The sequence below is a fragment of the Heptranchias perlo genome, chromosome 11 (assembly GCF_035084215.1).
Source record: "Heptranchias perlo isolate sHepPer1 chromosome 11, sHepPer1.hap1, whole genome shotgun sequence".
Taxonomy (NCBI): Eukaryota; Metazoa; Chordata; class Chondrichthyes; order Hexanchiformes; family Hexanchidae; genus Heptranchias; species Heptranchias perlo.
Genome location: NC_090335.1, coordinates 72,527,452 through 72,549,148, shown reverse-complemented (window position 1 = coordinate 72,549,148; position 21,697 = coordinate 72,527,452). Strand labels below are relative to the sequence as shown.

The following is a 21,697-nucleotide window of genomic DNA, read 5'->3' as shown; positions in this document are numbered from 1 at the left end:
CCAAATGGCCTCCTTCCATGCCGTAACCTTTCTACGATTCTATCATATGAACCGCCAGAATTAACACCTTGGCAGATCTAATAGTAATAATGACATGGACGTTACCTCATCTCAAGTTTCACACTCATCATTTAAGATATTGTCTGAACCCCTTGAGATCATTGTTTCCAGGAATCTTGGACAAAATGACTCTGATCGGTCAGCTGGTATATTATGCGATCACAAACACTGCTCGTCTGCAAATCCGTGCATTCACCAGCTACTCAGTATAATAACTGCTCCCAAATGGGTGGCATCTTACAAAGCTACATAGACCAAAGCAAGAAAGAATTTGCATTTATATCGCGCTTGAGAGCCAATTGAGTACTTTTGAAGTGTAGTCACTGTCGTAATGTTGGAAACGCTGCAGCCAATTTTGAGCACAGCAATGAGCTAATGGCCAGATAATCTGTTTTAGTGATGTTGGTTGAGGGATAAATATTAGCCAGGACACCAGGGATAACACCCTTGCTCTTTTTTTGAAATAGTGCTGTGGGATCTATTATGTCCACCTGAGAGGACAGACGGGGCCTCGGTTTAACATCTCATTTGAAAGACGGTACCTCCAACAGTGCAGCACTCCCTCATTACTGCACTTGGAGTGTGAGCCTAGATTTTGTGCTCGAGTCTCTGGAGTGGTACTTGAACCCACAACCGTCTGACTCAGAGGTGAGTGTGCTGCTAATTGAGCCACGGTTAACACAAATGGTCCCAGATTCAATTCCCAGCCTGTGGTCTGGTGACTAATCCCATCAGGGCAGCAATTGGGATGCGATAGGTCTAGGGAAGAAGAAAACTCACGTTACCCAGTGAACCCTGCTGGAAAAATCTTTGCATGTGGGCAACAGGATCAGTCTCAGCCTCAGCTTGATGCCTTCCACAGTAAAATAGCCTGCTGACATCTAGACTCGCACAAGAAAAGTCCTCTGCAATGGTCAGCCTTGGCTCAGTGGTAGCACTCTTTCCTACAAGTCAGAAATTGTGGGTTGTAGCCTCACATAATCTAGGCTGCTAGTGCAGTACCAAGGGAGTGCTGCACTGTCAGAGGTGCTATTATTCAGATTAAACGTTAAACAGAGGCCCCATCAGGTGAGCATAAAAGATTCCATAGCACCATTAGAGTTCGCCTAGTGTCCTGGCCAATATTTAATCCCTCAACCAATATCACTAAAAACAGATTATCTGATCATTACCTCATTACTGTTTGTGGGACCTTAGTGAAAAAGAAAAATTGGCAGCTGTATTTCTCTATATCACATCAGTGACCACACTTCAAAAGACATTAACTGGCTGTAAAGCGCTTTGGGACATCCTGAGGTTGTGAAAGCCACTATATAAATGCAAGTTCTTTTTTTGTTTGGATAAGGTACAGGAGGTCAGTAGCACCTGTGCTCAAGAAAATTAAAAATTAAAAAAAAAAATCAGGATATTCAGCAGAGAGAGAGAAAAATGGAGTAAAAACCTATTTCAGAACCCAAAAACTGGGCATAAGTCTGTACTGAATTGATAAACCTATAATGCTGTGAAATATTAATACAATTATTTTCAATAAACACCAATATATCTATAACCAATCACACCACCGCCCCCCCCCACAACTCTCAATGAAAAGGCCAGCCAACACCTGTCCAGATGTCACGTGGGCAAGCGGGTAAAGTAGTGGAGGGCAGTGGTACCAGGGTACCAATTCTCTGGTATATTCAGGAGGAGAAATTTGGATGGGAGGAGAGAGAACACAAATGATGCCAACTTTCATTTAACTGCACGGAGAAACTATTTCTTCATCTCATGCCTTGCTATCTTTGTCTAAGTTGATATCATGCTTTAATAAAACAAGTACACAGTACATATAAAGACAAAGCCTGGTTTCAAAATACTAGGAGAAAAAAAATTGACATTCAAGCATTTAAGCAATTATACTAAATTACAAAAAATTGCCCTTGCAATTTTCTCATCCACCAGGTTGTTTGTTTAATCTGTCAGATACTGTGGTAGCAAAACTATCAAATTTACTATGCTGCAGCATATTGATTTAAATCACAGTCGTACAGGGTGGATAAAGGGGAACCAGTGGACGTAGTGTATTTAGACTTCTAGAAGGCATTCGACAAGGTGCCACATAAAAGATTATTGCTCAAGATAAAGAATCACTGGATTGGGGGTAATATTCTGGCATGGGTGGAGGATTGGTTATCTAACACGAAGCAGAGAGTTGGGATAAATGGTTCATTCTCGGACTGGCAACCAGTAGCCAGTGGTGTTCCGCAGGGGTCGGTGCTGGGTCCCCAACTCTTTACGATCTATATTAACGATTTGGAGGAGGGGACCAAGTGCAACATATCGAAGTTTGCAGATGATACAAAGATGGGAGGGAAAGTAGAGAGTGAGGAGGACATAAAAAACCTGCAAGGGGATATAGACAGGCTGGGTGAGTGGGCGGAGATTTGGCAGATGAAATACAATATTGGAAAATGTGAGGTTATGCACTTTGGCAGGAAAAACCAGAGAGCAAGTTATTTTCTTGATGGCAAGAGACTGGAAAGTACTGCAGTACAAAGGGATCTGGGGGTCCTAGTGCAAGAAAATCAAAGTTAGTATGCAGGTGCAGCAGGTGATCAAGAAGGCCAACGGAATGTTGGCGTTTATCACTGGGGGATAGAATATAAAAACAGGGAGGTATTGCTGCAGTTATATAAGGTATTGCTGAGACCGCACCTGGAATACTGCATACAGTTTTGGTCTCCATACTTAAGAAAAGACATACTTGCTCTCGAGGCAGTACAAAGAAGGTTCACTCAGTTAATCCCGGGGATGAGGGGGCGGACATATGAGGAGAGGTTGAGTAGATTGGGACTCTACTCATTGGAGTTCAGAAGAATGAGAGGCGATCTTATTGAAACATATAAGATTGTGAAGGGGCTTGATCGGGTGGATGCGGTGAGGATGTTCCCAAGGTTGGGTGAAACTAGAACTAGGGGGCATAATCTTAGAATAAGGGGCTGCTCCTTCAAAACTGAGATGAGGGGAAAATTCTTCACTCAGAGGGTGGTGGGTCTGAGGAATTTGCTGCCCCAGGAAGCTGTGGAAGCTACATCATTAGATAAATTTAAAACAGAAATAGACAGTTTCCTAGAAGTAAAGGGAATTAGGGGTTATGGGGAGCGGGCAGGAAATTGGACATGAATTTAGATTTGAGGTTAGGATCAGATCAGCCATGATCTTATTAAATGGCGGAGCAGGCTCGAAGGGCCGATTGGCCTACTCCTATTTCTTATGTTCTTAAAGGCAACTTTCTCTTTTAAAGTTATCCAACGTCCTGCTTGCTCTTCGCTCTTTTTATTCCCTCCTTCAAGACGCTGCCTCTTGCTGGGATGAAGTACAGTGGAAACCAGCTGCTCTACACCACCTTGTCCAAATGTCCTCTCCCTGTGGTGTTCTGGTGGTGAGTTTTAACAGGCTATTCAACCACAAGGATCACGGATAATCCTGATCCTTACCAATTACCATAGAATCTTAACATGTCAGAAGGAAGCCATTCGGCCAGTCGTGCCTGGTCTTTCCTCATAACCCTGCAATTTTTTCCTTCATGTATTTATCCGATTCCCTTTTGAAAGTTACTATTGAATCTGCTTCCTCCGCCCTTTCATGCAGTGCGTTCCAGATCATCATAACTTGCTGAGTGAAGAAAATTCTCCTCATCTCCCCTCTGATTCTTTTGCCAATTATCTTAAATCTGCCCCCTTTGGCAACTCACCCGCCTGCCAGTGGAAACAGTCGCGCCCCAACTACTTCATCAAAAACCTTCATAATTTTGAACACTGATTAAATCTCCCCTTAAACTTCTCTGCTCCAAGGAGAACAATCCCAGCTTCTCTAGTCTCCACATACAACATGTACATTTTCCAGCAGTTGCTACTCAGTAGTCAAGAATGAGAATCCTTACTGATTTCTTTCACTCTCACTAAACCAGTCTTGGCCCATATGGATTCCTTTGCACAATGTAACATCATTATTCACAGCTATTTGTTGCTCAATGACTTTCTTCATGGCTAATCTTCTGGTCATTTCTTCTTCATGAATTGATACAAGCTTAGAAGCTGCAGCCTGGAAATTCCACTTGGGCAGCTCCGCTAGTGGAAGAGTGACCTCCCATCAGACCACAAAATGGGCCACAGAACCCGTCCCCTCCCGAGACCCCGCCCGCCACACCAAAAAACTCAAAAGCTGGCAAGAGTTCCATTGAAACATGACATGAGCGTACTGGTGGAATTCACCAGGACTCCCCAATCAACCCCCTCCATGACGTGTAGGAGAATGCAGGCAGAAGAGTCACTCGATATGTCAGCTGTGGCTCAGATGGTCGCACACTCGCTTCAGGGTCAGAAGGTTGTGGGTTTGAGCCCCACCCACTCCAGGGACTTGAGCACAAAATCTAGGCTGACACTCCCAGCGTAGTACTGAGGGAGTGCTGCACTGTCAGAGGTACCATCTTTTGGATGAGATGTTAAAGAGGCCTCTCAGGTGGGCACAAAAGATTCCACAACACAATTTCGAAAAAGAGCAGGGGAGTTCTCCCTCGGTGTCCTGGCCAATATTTATCTCTCAACCAACATCACAATCAAATTATCTGGTCATTGCCACATTTCTGTTTGTGGGATCTTGCTGTGTGCAAACTGGCTGCTGCGTTTCTTACATTACAACAGTGACTAAACTTCAAAGAGCATTTCATTGGCTGTAAAGCGCTCAGGACATCCTGAAGTAGTGAAAGGTGCTATATAAATGCAAGTCTTTTTTTCTTTCATGTCTTTCTCTCCCCCCACCCTGGAAAATGCTTCTCTAAGTGGTCCAACTGCATTTCTCCCCATTTTCTGTCCCCCAATCTGGAGATCTGCAAGGATTCCACCTTAGCTCCCCATCAGAATTTTGGGGCTTGTGTGTCTCAGACCTCGTACTAACCAGTTGTACTCGTAGTATGTGACTGACCTATTTAGCAGCTTGGCAGTACATAACAATCCCAGAGCAGGATTGATCTGTTTGTAACCTGAAGATTATACCAATATCATACACCAGGCAGTCATGCACTTAAGATATGGAAACAACTTTGCATTTCACTTAAAAGTAGTGATTTTTGTTTCTATAATTGACTGCTAATAACCCAGTGAAATTATTCAAAATTCACACACTGATGAGGTTCCAAATGACATAGCCGCAAATCCAAAAATGCCACAAGCACTTCTGTAATGTTATGAGGTTAATCCATATTTGGAATTAAAAGTATACTCGATTACAGATGTTAGATGTCATCAGTAACTTCAAAAGGGCTATCGAATCGCTGGGTCCAGTAATGATGTAAGCACTTTGATTGCGATGTTTTGCGTGAGTTGTTTCTTTTTACAGAAACAAATTAATAAACATGCTAAAAAGAGACCAGAAATTCTGAGGGTTGGATCTTTTACTCTGCTTTCTGTACTCACCTTAAACTAATTCTGCCACTCACATCCTAGGAAAACACACAGGGGTAGAAGTTGGTGTGCGTTTCGCCCTTTTTTTTAAAAAAAAAAGGCGTAAACCGGGTGCAACGTATACCAATTTCTGGGCGCGAGGTCGTGCACCCGGTTTTTCCTTGCTGTTTTGAGGCATCCCTAGTGTCCATCTGAAAGCAACGCTGACCAACTTAAAAATACGGAAAGAAGAGTCCTACACCTGTTCCATGACCTTTTGCAGGATTAGTGACGAGCAAGACAGAGCATGTGCTATGCACGCTCTGATTAATGTTAACGCTTCTACGGTGGCCTAACCAACGGTCCTTAATAGGGACCACTGGAGGCCGCTGAAGAAACAGTAGGGCAAGTTTTTATTAAAAAGAAAACATCCCACTGTCGAGCAGAGAGGTCCACCTTGCTCCACAGTATGACTGCAGACCGCTCACTAAAATAAGGCCTGAGGCCCAATTTTGGGTGAGCCTCCAGCCTTTTGCTTCTGGTGCATAATTGCAGCACAATCATCTATTTTGGGCCCAGAAACAAGTCTAAATGAATTTCAACCCCATAGATTGCCAATTTAACAAGTAGACAATGTGCCACAATCCCAGAGTAATACTGTAGGCATCATGTGAATCCTTTGATTGGATGGATGCCTCATTACTTCATGATAGCTATCCAGTACACCGTGGGTTATACTGGAGATGGCAGGGGTGAAATTGGTCTTTGCCTGTAGCACAAAGCGAGCTCGTGGAGAATTGGCGGCTTGTTTTACACCACACCCTATTTTCCTTCCCATTGAAGGTGTAAACCGTGCTGCCAATTCGCTATGAGCCCATTTCACATTGCTGGTGAAAACCAAATTCACCCCTAATTTCTCAGCAACCGACTGTGGATAACTTTGATAAATCAGCAGCAATTATCATTATTGATCCTCCACCCTACGTATCGGCGTGTACAGAGGCGATCGATCGATCGAGTGCTCCCACAGCCATTGTTCATGCAACAATTTGATCCTGGAACATATGCCTTTGTGCATTTCCCCTGCGTTAGAATATTCTGCTGACACTCACAGTCTAGGCTCCTCAGGGGAGGGTCCTAAAGGTCAATTGATAGACATGAGCCCGTAGCCCAGCACAGGTCAGTGTGTTTGGGTCAGAGCGCGGCCCGGATTCGGGGGAGGGGGGCGGATAAAGAGGTTGAAAGGGAGAAAAAAAAAATAGAATTGAAACAGTTCACACTGGAGCTGGTAAAAGGATATGAGGGGAATCGTTCTGAGATTGTAATCTAATCTCTGGCTTCAGGTGACAATTATAAACTGTTGTAGCTTTGATGTCATTGTTTGTGATGGTAGTTAAACACATCCTGCCTATTCCATCATTCTCAGGTTACATTCTGACAGCTGACAGGCACGTTATTAAAATCCAATGATCAGTAGTTCCAATTCTGGAACCTACACCTTAAAATGTAGTCAGATTGACAGCGTCGAACTCCCTTCACACCAAACATCGTCAAGAATCGTGGGTGCTAGAATCGTGAGTGCTAGAAGCATGACTTGTGGGCCATGTTGGTGGATTCGTTAAGAAAAGGTTCCTTCACCTCCAAAACGTGGCTTTGAATGCAGACCAGACTGGATGGGATGAAAGCCTCCTCAGACGCAAGCATCGCTCCGTAATGAAATGAGTCTGAAGCACTTTCAATCGGGTCCCTTATGGGCACTGGTTCACTGCCCATACTTGAGCACTAATTGGCAGCAGCCTCACTGGAAGAGGCCGTAAGGAAGACATAGTAGGGAGAAACAAAAAGTCACAAAAGATGCAGTGAGGGACATGCCTTACCAAAGTTGGAGCAAGGATATTATGCAAGGGACAAGCAGAGGAAACTTTGCAACACATACATGCAGGCTCCACTTGACAGAGCACCAAATATTCACTAGATAGTCAAAAAGAGAGAGGATAATATACCAGTGATGATGGAATTCAGTTATGTGGAGAGACTAGAGAAGCTAGGATTTTTCTTGGAGCAGAGAAGGTTAAGGGGAGATTTAATGGAGACATTCAAAATTATATGGGGCTATGATAGTGGGAAACAGTTTCTCCTTATTTACTCTGACAGGAGGGTCAGTGACCAGAGGACACAGCTTTAAGGTAATTGTCAAAAGAACCAGAGGGGAGATGAGGAGAATTATTTTTTACGTAGCGAGTTATGATCTGGAATGCACTGCCTGAAAGGGTGAAGGAAGCAGATTCAGTGGTAACTTTCAAAAGGGGAACTGGCTAAATACTTAAAGGGTAAAAATTTGCAGGGCTATGGGGAAAGAGCAGGGGAGTGGGACTAATTGGACAGCTCTTTCAGAGAGCCGGCACAGGTACGATGGGCCAAATGGCCTCCTTCTGTGCTGCATGATCCTATAATTCTAATTCCCTCCAGCACAAAGTCTCAACATTCTTAAAAACAAAAACCATCCTTAGTAGGAAAAGAAAACACGCTTAGAATAATAGCTGGAGTTCAAACCACGATAAGTTCTGGGGAATACGATACTCAGCGATCTAGAAGCAGCTAATATTTGGCCACAAGTTTATCTTCCTGTTGTTTTCTCAGTCCTATTGAAGGGCCTTCTTGCACCAACTCTCCCACTTGTTGCCCATCTCTAGTTGCCCCGAGAGGGTGATGGTGGGCCGCCTTCTTGAACAGAAGCGTCGTTAGGCACCTTTAGAGGGTAGTTAAGAGTCAACCACGTTGGTATGGGACAGAAGAGACATATAGGCCAGACAGGGTAAGGATGACAGGTTTCCTTCTCTAAAAGAGCACTAGTTGGGTTTCTACAACAATCCCACAGTGTCATTGTCACTTTCACTGACACCAGCTTTTCACATCCAGTTAACGCAGCTAAGATTTTTATTGCTTTAAACGCACTACAAGTTCAAATAAAAGGAATTAAACATTTGTCAGAAGTTTCCTGTTGTGGGTCGGTGTGCGGGGAATTGCATTTATCTCATGCAACTGTTCCAGTTAGAAGGTCTCATTTGTATGCATCCCCGATACACAAATCTCCTTAACATAGCAACAATCCATCTGTTCTCAAAGCAATTTTCGGACAAATGACTCACGCTACACTAAGAGAGTCCTGCAAATCTCCTGACCTATTGTAACCAGCGAAATACTACTTCAGGCATTGGACACCAATACGCTGCCCTCGGACTGTTTAAGACGTGTCTGGAGAGGGCTACAGAGGGGAATAGCGAGAGGTGGAATTTGTCATCAATCATATACACACATGCTGTCTACAAATGGTAATGCTTTTTTAAAAAAAACACTGGGGTCAAGTAATTGCAGCAAGTCTCCAGTAAAGCATTTCATTTAAATTTGTGTTTCTCTTTTTGATGAATCTCTTGTGTACACTGAAGTGAGGAATATCAGTACTGGAGAATGGGATACTTTGCTCACACTGGACATCCAGTATCAGCATCAAGTATTCCCTGGTCAGGTCCAGCATGGACAACTGTAGACTAAAGTACCCTCTGCCCTACTCCAACATCTTGCATTTATATAGCACCTTTAACTTAGTAAAATGTCCCAAGGCATTTCACTGAAGCAGTATCAGACAAAATTTGGCACCGAGCCACACAAGAAGATATTAGGACAGGTGACCAAAAGCTTGGTCAAAGAGGTAGGTTTTAAGGAGTGCCTTGAAAAGGAGAGAAAGATGGAGAGATTAAGGGAGGGAACTCCAGAGCTTAGGGCCTAGACAGCTGAAGGCACAGCCACCAATGGTGGGACAAAGGAAATCAGAGATGCACAAGAGACCAGAATGGGAGGAACGAAGCGTTCTCAGAGGGTTGTAGGGCAGGAGTAGGTTACAGAGATAAGGAGGGACAAGGCCATGGAGGGATTTGAACAATCTCAGAAGAGTGCACCCTACTGTACCAATTTTCCCTGTCTCAGTAAAAAGTGTGCCTTCTGAGTGACTGTGCCAATTTAGTATTCATTTGTCTCAAGTGGTCAGTAGATTTGTGCTATAGGACTATGCCTACTTGGAAATGGCCAACTCAAATGTTTTAGGACAGCATCCCCCCACTTCACTTCTGGGGCTTGGTTTCCAATCCAGCCCTTCACGACAGGATGACAGATTCCTCTTTCTGCTGCAGGGTCCTGTAGGAAATGACATTAGGGGCTTAAACCCAATGGGCAAAGGGTCATGTCACAAAACACCCAACAAATCGAGCAGCAATCAGCAAACTCACTCAGCTATACCACAGGGATAGCTGGTGTACGAACAGAAGAGTCACGTTGAAGTAGGAAGAGATGCTTGAGTCGACTAATAACCAACTTGGGAGCAATTAATCCTAACAGCAAGCACTGCAAGTGGAATAGAGTGTTTCATTTCTCCAACACTGATTTTCTTACAACAGCTTGCATTTATATAGCACCTTTTGCACAGTAAAACACCCCAAGGTGCTTCACAGGAATATTATCAAACAAAATTTTGAAATTTAGAAAACAGAGAAGTAGAGTTGGCTGGAGAATCTCAGTAATAGGGAACTTCTCTCTAGGTTAGAATTTTGCTTAGATTCCCAAGGCCGAGATTGCATCAGACCTCAGCTGCAATAAAACCTCTCTCAAAATAGTAACGGCAGCAATATTTCCTTGATAATGCATATGGCTCGACAAGCACAACAGAAAAAGGAAACTCTTAAAATAAGCATGGAGATTTTAAGGCCTTCCCTTCCAACCAAGTATTGGCAAAGAAACAATCAACATTTTGGTTTAGCCGACAATGTCTGACTTAGACTTGCAGCATGAAAGCCAGAATCACACAATGATCTGACTGGTGTTGGAAGAAGTTAGTGAATTTGCTGTTGAAATGATTACTTATCAAGGTAATTTAGATCAAATGATATGGAGTGAACCCAGAAGGAGTCGAGCGCAGTGATGCAGTTGGAGCACAAACACTCAAGGGGGCCATTTGAACTTTGGGCGATGGTGCAAAACAAGCGATATCGAATTAGCCGCCTGTTACACACCACGCTCAATTTTCCGTTCCATCGAAGTCAATGGAAGGGGTAAAAGAAAAAAAAATGGACGATGTAGAATGGGCAGCTAACTCAATATCGCATCACCCAAAGTTAAAATGACCCCCACAATGTCTGATTTCCATCACCAACCCATTCCATTCCCAACATGAACCATGCCAGTCAGGGTGGGGGAATGTTTCCCCAAGTAAGGATGAGGGATTAAAAAAAAAATTGGAGAGCTGAATGAGATGGGAGGTGGTCAGTGCATCCTAGAAGCTGGACAAAGAGGGTAGTTCCAGAGGTCCAGGCTGGGTGCTTACTCTTTCAAAAAAAAAAGGGGGAGTCCAGCAGAAGAGATACAAAAAACGTTACAAGTACACTGGTGAATGATTATACATTGTCACCATATTTAATACAACCCAAATGCATTGTGACTGGGATGTCATGAACTGAATTAATTTTATCACTGTGACCGTATGTTGGAGGAGAAACTGAAATTATCTCTTCAGGGACTGACTGATCACAAAAAGAGACTGTGTGAAACGTTGTTTTGTCCGGCCATCTCTTCACTGACAAACACTGTTGTGCTATCAAGAATCAAAGCTCGAAAACACTTTCATGACAGAACTGCAATGAGGAAAGCTCATCCAAGGATGACGATTTCATTATGGACTCTTGGGTAAATTTCCCTCTTGCCCTCCTACCAATAATGTGTGCTGTTGATACCTACACTGCATGACAAAGCATTCAAAGCAATTTGTTTTTTTCCCAGTGAAGGCAATCAGCCCCTCTGTTTCCAAGTTACGCTACTCTATTTATCCTGATTTCAGTAGTCCTCATGCCAACTGCTGCTAAAAAGAGACAGCAAAGTAATTTTCTCCCCCTTCAAGTTTCCAGTACTGATCCTAAATCAATCACCAGAAGGTTCATAGCAGCAACTTGGTGATGGCCAGTCTAATTGTCCCTCTGTCCTCAATGTGATGAGCAAGAGGCACATAGGGGACTAGAGGGAGGGCCCACGGCCCTCTGCTGGCATCCCAACCTGTCCGAGTGCAACTTAGTCTCTACCCTAGCTCACCTCACCCAAATGTTGCGCATGAAATCCTAATAATGCTTCAGTTATATGTTTTGCCAAATGGGAGGGGAATTAATGCAATCATTTTGATCACGTCCTGGTTCTACTAAAATGATAATCCACTATCGCCCCAGCCCACCACACAAGAAACAAAAACAATGTAAAACCATTTGAAAACTGCACCTCTCCTTCCTTTGAGTTATCTCAAAGATTACAAGAGATTGAATGCAGTTTGTCTCCTCCCATTAGGTGCATATACCAACATAGAATATTTACAACTTCCGTGTGATCAGCGTGAGAAATAGTAAATCAATAACTTGTGTATCTCATTTGAAGAGTCCAGGGTGTGATCATACTTTGTACTCACGCTAATGTTATCTTTCAAGTTAAAAATCGACAGAAGGAATTTCACCATCTGAAACTTTACCTATACAGGATCTCGTAACTATTTTTGATTTTTTTTCTCCCCTCATGGTGAAGACTCTTGTGGGACTATAGGTGCGTGTGCGTGCCTTTCGAGCCGAGGGCAACGGCCACTGTAGCTGACCCCAATCTTATCCTCATCCAATATCCAAACATGCACGTTTTCCAACCCCTGTGGGATTGTGTCACTGGATAGTTATCAGAAGTGGGAAGCATGAATCATACAGCACAGAAGGATGCCATTGGGCCCATCATACCTGTGCCAGCTCTCAGAGCTATCCAATTAGTCCCACTCTCCCCTGTTCTTTCCCCAAAGCACTGCAAATTATTCCTTTAAGTAGAGATCCAATTCCCTTTTGAAAGTTACTATTGAAATGTTGCCAACTTCCTTTCAGGCTGTGTTTTCCAGATCATAACAACTTGCTGCGTAAAAATATTTTTCTCCTCATCCCCCCTCCCGGCTTTGTTGCCAATTATTTTAAAACGCATCCTTGATTAAACGTTTGTCCCCTTTACCAGCCAAGAGGAGCCAAGGCCAATTGTAAAACCTAAGCAGCTGCTCTAGCCAAGAGCAGCTAACTCAGCATCAACTCATCTTTATGAGTCATTGCAAGAGCACCTTCTATGCTAGAGTGAGCTTTGTATAAAAAAAGGGGCTGAGGGTGAAAAGATAAAGGGTACAGAATCCTCCAGGCATCCTTGTTCACCTCAGCAGCAGGCAAATGCTTGGCAGCAGGATGCCCACTTGTCTTCTCAATTAGCGAATGGTGCACAAGATAAAGGGAAGAAAGACATCTGAAAATAAAAGGGTGGTTCACACAGTTTTACCCAGACTATGTTATAACACAAGAGGATGTATTTATAGAAGTGTTATAAAGAGTGCTTGTATAGAATACACCGTACTAGAGAGGTGTAAAATGAACACAGAAAATCTGAAATAAAAATAGAAATGCACAGCAAATCTGAAAGAGACAGATAGGTTAATATTTCAGCTGAAGCACTCACTGCCTGGGCTCACATATAGGCAAGGTACTAAAAGTTCCATCAGAACTCAGTTCCAGTGAAAAGTCCCACTCCAAAACATTGACTTTTTTCTTGCAGATGCAATCTAATGTGCTGTGCATTTCCCATTTCCATTTTATATCAGGCAGGGATATGGTGAAGCAGAGTGTCTGCTGAATGCAGTTTGTATTAGATGCTGGGCCAAACTGTTTGCTGCAACACATTATTCTAATGAGATTCTGGTAAACTAATATGTATGCAGAATACATATCTATAGAATGCATAAAATGTTAATTATGGGTATATAATTGATATTTTTTTCATTTCTATAACTTTATTCACATACATAAATTGTACATGATTGAAACCAGAGAGTACAAAGATCACCAACATCTGAAGTATTCTGCAAAGCATACACTTCCTGTAAATGTCACACACACCACCCTGTTTAAAAAAAAAAGTGCACCATCCAACTAAATATGGATAATTGCACAGGAGATCTGCTGCTACTTTTAAAGGAGGAAGGAACAGGCAGTCCATATACAGTAGTCTGATTATAAAATATACCAGGGATATTATTTTGCTGCATCATTCCATCAAGTTTGAATTGTATTTTTTTTTTGCACAGTGTGCTGAGGTACCAACATGTAACACAGTGGTTAATGGGACTCATGGTCCATTCCCCTCAACTCTTACAAGGCCAGCCTGAATTATGTTAGTTTGGAGAGCTCCCATGAAAATGGGGGGGGGGGGGGGGGGGGGGGAGAGGAAAAGAGAAGAGAAAGGATAAAAAGGGGGAAATCATTTGGTGCAGGGAGATGGGGAAAAATGAGAAGATGGAGTAATAGGGAGGAGAAGGTATGAAAAATACAAATTATAATACTATTGGACTTTGGCTGTTGAATTCACCCATTGGGGGAGTTGTGTTGACTATTTTTTGACAACTAGAAACTCAAGTTCAGGGGGAAGGGAGGGGGGAAATGAACATTTCAGATGGCTGTTAAGTGTTAGTATCATAAATGCAGCAGAAAACGTATGTTCACTGCTTGTAGCTAAATTGTAAAAAAGTGTTCTCAGATGACAGATTCAAGATTATTTTTGGAACTTTTCCCACCAGGTCTATGATGTTGCTACCAGGCAGTGACCAAAAGGAAATCATCCTCCAATTACCTAATTATAGGATATTAATGCTTATGGAAGGATACAGAGCTGAACAATAATAATGGCCAGCATCAGGAGTTAAGGTTTTATATAAAACATCTCAAGAGTGTCTTTCCAGCCATGAACATATCTCAGGGATTCACACAACATTCTGAATATTGCTCTCTGTTCATCGCCACTCCTTTGTATTGCTAATGATCAGTAACAATATCAATTCTGGCTATCCATTTTCTGACATAACCAGAAGAAATTCAAGAATGTCCTGTGCTTACATTTACACAAATATAGATGAACAAGCTGCTATTTATTATGTATTGAAATACAACTCAGAATTAGTAACTAATGGGTCAGCCCAAGTAACAATTTCTCCTACTTAAAAAGGTATTTGGATAGTGGATACCAAAACAGGAAAATGGAGAAGGCCAGGGACACAGTTTAAAAAGATGGGCTCCTGGAGGCTTTTTGAAGGGAAGTGGCAAGACTGAATGAATTTGAAAATTAGTTCCAGCAAGCAGGGTATTGTGACTCAAAAATTGGTCTCTAACAGCAGAGCACAGGGTGGGAAATAAAGCAGTATCAGTAGAGGGAAGGAGTGTGCAGAGACATATGCTAGGAAAAAAAACATTTTCCACAATAAATATTCCAAAATGTTTACATTTCTATTATGCTGTTTTGGAAAATAATATCCAAACCATTTTAACTAAAGGACATTTATCATTCAGTTAAACAGCATCCTCTCAAAATTGACCTTTAGATTACAAGAATCCACCATGAGGTCATTATGTCACCAATCATATGTGGTTTCAGACAGAGCTAAAAAGTCTTTGACCAAAACTAATGAGGCAAAAAAAAATCAAGTTTCATTGCAACTGTAGCATCCTCTTTCCCGATTAAATGTTTCCACTTTTTTTACCAAGTCCAGTCCCACACAGAGGGCAAAACTGGTGCAAGGCAGGAGTGGAATCATTGCTTGAGTTCCAATGATTTCTATGCTGCTTATGAAAATTCAACAAAAACCTTAGTTATTGTTTCCACTTTACAAGACAGAAAATTGAATACCGTTTAATAAAAAAGGGAACTTTTGGTGCCGAGTTTACTTCAGAAACATCCAAACCCACTTTTTTTTAAAAAACTAACTAGTTCAAAACCGAATTGTGGTAACTATTCCCCAACAAGTCATAGGGCAGTCTGTGGGAGTCCAGCCAGGGACTGAACCTAACCACAACATCCCCTTCAAATACAGAAAGCCAAAAACAGGAGCAGAGAAAACACATAATGAAAAGCAAGAAGCGAGTTTAGTGATGTAATAAGGACAGCAGCCACCAAGAAACCGCCTGAGAAAAGAATATTACGACTAAAGAAATGTTTGTGCATTAACACATCCCAGGGGTCTGACCTTCACAGCAGTGTGTGGCCACCTCCGAATGTACTGTTTACTTCAATTATCTGTCAGATAATTAAAACAACTGTCTCGTGGTCTCTTATCAATTTAAACATTTGCGCGAATGAAGTGTTTATGGTTATTTTTCTAAAGCAGCTTTGATAGAAGATGTTGGATTCGAACTCCTGCTCTCTCCCCTCAATGAGGCGGTTAAGTAACAACTCAAAAATATCCCCAACAGGTGTATGAATTGAGCGCAATCTCGATTCCATCCACCCACAGGCGCAAGCCAGCCAACCATCTCAGTTTCAACCCCAACCAACCATCCATCCAATCCCCATCCCATTGCGTTCAATAATGCCCCTATCCCATCCCAAACCCCATTTGATCCCAACAGTTCCGACCCTATTCGCAACGTGTAATTCCCAGCGCAGCTCAACCTTCATCCTTTTTTCAATACCATCGAATCCCCTTCTAATCACAATTGCCAATCTCCATTCTATCCTCTCTAATCCTCAAGTCAGCCACACGTTCATCCAAACGCAGTCCCATTGCTGTTCCAATTGATCCCATACAACCATTAACCATTGCGTTCAATTCTCAGGGAATTGGGTCTCCGGGGAAAAAGCAGCCGATTGTAAGCACTGATAGATCAAGGTTTCAAACACCGCAATGTCATTTTACAATCCGTTAAATATTGCACCGTATACAGGAAGAAAAAAATGGAATAAGGAACTGCTAACGCCGTCTGTCTGACGGAAGAGAATTATCTCAATATTTGGCCAGTGTTTCACACTGAAAGTCGCTCGACACCAAATTACTCACTCTGTAAGATACTTATGGAGTGTCACAAAGACCTGCACTCCACTGAGCACTACTGCTGCGATTCGTTATGTAACGCATTTACTAAATGAACACTCATACACTTGCACCATGTGCTTTCCTTCTGTTGCGGGTATCTGTCTTGACATTAATGATATTTGTAACTTTAGATCATGCTATCGATATTAACGGCTCAATCGGATAGTAAGGCTTACGCTAAGTCACCTTTAAAATATCACTGTCTGATCCACATGAAACGTACAGGGTTCTCCTGGTAAAGCAGTCTCGCTGCGACAGTTAACATTGAACATGACGATTGAAGGGTTAAGCACTTCCAATCTCAATTTGAGAAACCGCTTCCAAAATTGGAAGCAGCTTTTTATACCTTCCGTTTTTATTATGTACATATATATTCTAATATATGCACATACATACATTCTTTGGCACATGGTGAGTCCCATTCCCCGAACTCCCTAAATGTCTTATTTCAGATTCAAGTCTCACTGGCCGATATGGGAGGGGATGAGAAAGGACAAGGGCAGACTGACTTCAGATCAGCTGATACCTAGGATTATGGAGCTGGACAAACGATTTGCGAATGGGAGGGCGGGCACAAACGGCGGTGGGCAATGCCCCTCTGCCACCCTGACGCTCTAACCTACCCCCTTCCAGTCCTCTGCATCTCGTTATCCAATTAAGCACAGACTCCACGTTGATCTGGACCAAATCACAGGTGCTATCATCTCTTCCCACCAACACCATCAGTATCAATGCACAGACAGTCTCAGTGTGTGAAATGCACACCATCACACGAGTAGTTACCTTTCACAGTCTGCTAACCTACGAATTTGCCTCCACAACCCTTCGTCTTCCCCATCTCCATCCAGTTCCATTATTTATCTCTCACTCGCCCCCTCCCCCAGCCTCCCAACTAATATTCCACCTCCTTCATTGCATTTAAATACTAATAAAAGAAATCGGGCAGCGGGACAAGTTTTTTTGTTTTGACAGAACTGTATTTAATAAGAAACATAATATAATCAAAACATTAGGATGAGGAGCATATTAAGAAGGGGGAGGTGCCAGGGAAGAGGCAGCTGGATTAGAAACAAATGCCAACAGAGATTGTTCCAGTAATGAAATCCCATGGATGGTTATCAACAGATAAACGGGGCCCTGAGCAGTGAGTTGGGAATGGACATGGAACCTCGCAGCCAGACAGCTCCCTTCCAACAAAACGCTGCGTTCTCACCCTCCGATCCGTTAATGTTCCCCTCGCACCTGGGGAGACCTCGATTGGAAGACACGGTCCCACAAATAAACTTATAAAGTGAATGGGAATGAAGTGACGGTCTGAGTTTGAGGCCGAAGTGTTTTCTGTGTCTGAACACACAGCTCATCATGACTTTAATGGGATATTGCAGCTCTACACCACCCCCTGCTGTATGAGGCACGACTCGATGTTTGATCAGCATTGAATGTCACACTCTCAATCCACTTCCGAAAACATTTTAGTTCTACTCTCTCTGCTTAAATTAATCCACCAATTACACACACACACACACACACAGTCTAAACTCCCAGCCTCAAAATACCCCAGTGTTTTCATTTCCAATCCGCCACTTTTTAAAAAATAATCAAATATTGGCTAAACAGTTAATTCGCAATGATGCACGAAACAATGTTTTTTTTTTGACTGCGCCTTTGCTCTGTTCAGGTACGCGGGCGATGCATTTGGACATCTTTAATATTGCTAAATGACCACATTTACATGATGTCCGGACCCATCCTCAGCAGACTGCACGTAGATTACAGCTCTAGACAGGAACTGAGAAGAGTTAAAAAAAAATACTCGGGTCCCTGTCCCCTCAGTTCAGGACAATCTCCAAGAAGGTCCAAAATTACACGTGATGTGCAAACTCTTTTGAATCCCTAATTGCCGGCGTGCAACCAACAGCGAACCATTACAGTTGACATTTTGATGAAAGTAACGGAGCGTTCGCTAACGACAGGAGTTTTTAAAAAAAATAAGCGTACACACAGAGGGGAAAGTTAAGGGAACCCCAATCGAAAGGTTCAATCTTTCTCAAATGAACACTGAATATACCTTCAAAGCTCTCAGCTCCTTCCCAAACAGCCATGACCCGCCACAACACAACCACATAACACTGACAGCCCGATTGCAATCGGTTACCACAAGGACCTGGCTTCAAATAGCAAAAGACCTGATTTCAAACAACTCTTCCATTTCCAATCCCTTCTGCAAACTGTCCTGACGCTCAGTCCCATTCTCTCACTGCAATGCAGTCAATGCTTACATCTATTTTTATTTATCATTATTTTTATTATTCTTTCTCCCTACCTTCACCACTGCAGATAAGCAATCCGATTAGGTAGAGTGAGGCGAAGGTCATTTTTCCAGGAGCTTGTGGCGGTGAGCAGACAGTTCCCGGAGAGTCGGATAGAGCCGCTTGCTCCTTTTGGCAGAGCGATCCCTGAAACTGGCGCTAAAAACAGTGCCACACTGAACTATATCGCATGCCAGCCTCTGCCAGAATATCCCTCCGCGGCGGGGCGGCGCATCGCCTCCACACTCCGGCAGTCAGCTCAACACACTTCGACATTACATAAATATATGTATTTAGAGAGATAGTTAGAGATAGGGAGATATAGAGTGAGAAATAGAGAGATAGAGATGGGGAGATATATAGATAGAGAGATAGAGATAGGGAGATATATAGAGAGAAATATAGAGATAGAGATAGGGAAATATATAGAGAGAAATAGAGAGATAGAGAGTTTTATATAGAGAGAAATAGAGAGATAGAGATAGGGAAATATATAGAGAGAAATAGAGAGATAGAGAGTTTTATATAGAGAGAAATAGAGAGATAGAGATAGGGAAATATATAGAGAGAAATAGAGATAGAGATAGGGAGATAAATAGAGAAAGAAATAGAGAGCTAGAGATAGTGAGATATATAGAGAGAAATAGAGAGATAGAGATAGCGAGATATATAGAGAGAAATAGAGAGATAGAGATAGCGAGATATATAGAGAGAAATCGAGATTGGGAGATAAATAGAGAGAGAAATAGAGAGGTAGAGAGATATATAGCGAGAAATAGAGAGATAGAGATAGGGAGATATATATAGAGAAATCGAGAGATCGGGAGATATATAGAGAGAAATAGAGAGATAGAGATAGAGAGATATATGGAGAGAAATAGAGAGATAGAGATAGGGAGATATATAGAGTGAAATCGAGATAGGGAGATAAATAGAGAGAGAAATAGAGAGGAAGAGATAGGGAGATATATAGAGAGAAATAGAGAAATAGGGAGACATATAGAAAGAAATAAAGAGATAGAGATAGGGAGATATATAGAGATAAATCGAGATAGGCAGATATATAGAGAGAAATAGAGAGATAGAGAGAGAAATAGAGAGTTAGAGATAGGGAGATATATAGAGAGAAATAGAGAAATAGGGAGATATATAGAGAGAAATAGAGAGATAGAGTAAGGGAGATATATAGAGGGAAATAGAGAGATAGATATATTTCTCTCTATATATCTCTCTATCTCTTTATTTCTCTCTCTATATATCTCCCAATCTCTATCTCTCTATTTCTCTCTATATATCTCCCTATCTCTTTATTTCTCTCTCTATATATCTCCCAATCTCCATCTCTCTATTTCTCTCTATATACCTCCCTATCTCTATTTCTCTATTTATCTCCATTTATATATCTCCCTATCTCTATTTCTCTCTATATATCTCCCAATCTCCATCTCTCTATTTCTCTCTATATACCTCCCTATCTCTATTTCTCTATTTATCTCCATATATATATATATCTCCCTATCTCTATTTCTCTCTATATATCTCCCAATCTCTATCTCTCTATTTTTCTCTCTATATATCTCCCTATCTCTCTGTTTCTCTCTATATATATCCCTATCTCCATTTCTAGAGATAGGGAGATACATATAAAGAGAAATAGAGAGCTTGAGATAGGGAGATATATAGAGAGAGAAATAAAGAGATAGAGAGATATATAGAGAGAAATAGAGAGATAGAGAAAGAAATAGAGAGATAGAGATAGGGAGATATATATAGAGAGAAATAGAGAGATAGAGATAGTGAGATATATAGAGAGATAGAAATAGGGAGATATATAGAGAAAGAAATAGAGAGATAAAGATAGGGAGATAAATAGATAGAGATGGAGAGATAGAGATAGGGAGAGAAATAGAGAGATAGAAATAGGGAGATATATAGAGAGAAAAAGAGAGATAGAGATAGTAAGCTAAATAGAGAGAAATAGAGAGATAGAGTAAGGGAGATATATATAGAGAGAAATAGAGAGCTAGAGGTATGGAGATATATAGAGACAAATACAGAAATAGAGATAGTGAGATATATATGGAGAGAAATAGAGAGATAGAGATAGGGAGATATATAGAGACAAATAGAGAGATAGAGATAGTGAGATATATATAGAGAAAAATAGAGAGATAGCGATAGTGAGATATATATGGAGAGAAATAGAGAGATAGAGATAGGGAGATATATATGGAGAGAAATAGAGAGATAGAGATAGGGAGATATATATAGAGAAAAATAGAGAGATAGAGATAGGGAGATATATAGTGAGAAATAGAGAGATAGAAATAGGGAGATATATCGAGAAAGAAATAGAGAGATAGAGATAGGGAGATAAATAGATAGAGATAGAGAGATAGAGATAGGCAGATAAATAGAGAGAAATAGAGAGATAGAGATAGGGAGATATATATAGAGAGAAATAGAGAGATAGAGATAGGGAGATATATAGAGAGAGAAATAGAGAGATAGAGATAGGGAGATAAATAGAGAGAAATAGAGAGCTAGAGATATGGAGATAAATAGAGAGAGATAGAGAGATAGAGATAGGGAGATAAATAGAGAGAAATAGAGAGCTAGAGATAGGGAGATATATAGAGAGAAATAGAGAGATAGAGATAGGGACATATATAGAGAGAAATAGAGTGATAGAGATAGTGAGATATATAGAGAGAAAAATAGAGAGATAGAGATAGGGAGATATATAGAGCGAAATAGAGATAGGGAGATATATAGAGAGAAAAATAGAGAGATAGAGATGGGGCGATATATATCGAGAAATAGAGAGATAGAGATAGTGAGATATATAAAGAGAAAGAGAGAGATTGAAATAGGGAGATATATCGAGAAAGAAATAGAGAGATAGAGATAGGGAGATATATGGAGAGAGAAATAGAGATATAGAGATAGGG

The 21,697-nt window shown here is 41.6% G+C and overlaps 1 protein-coding gene across 2 annotated transcripts in view; it reads right to left on the bottom strand.

The window, feature by feature from the left end:
* Positions 1–18,888, bottom strand: part of LOC137327487 (neural cell adhesion molecule 2-like) — a 1,142,796-nt gene extending 1,123,908 nt beyond the window's left edge. For both annotated transcript variants that reach the window (XM_067993365.1, XM_067993366.1), the window contains exon 1: positions 18,761–18,888. In XM_067993365.1, the coding sequence (XP_067849466.1) occupies positions 18,761–18,812 (52 nt within the window). In that variant the 5' untranslated portion in view covers positions 18,813–18,888. The remainder of the gene's footprint in view (positions 1–18,760) is intronic.
* Positions 18,889–21,697: the final 2,809 nt, after the last annotated feature.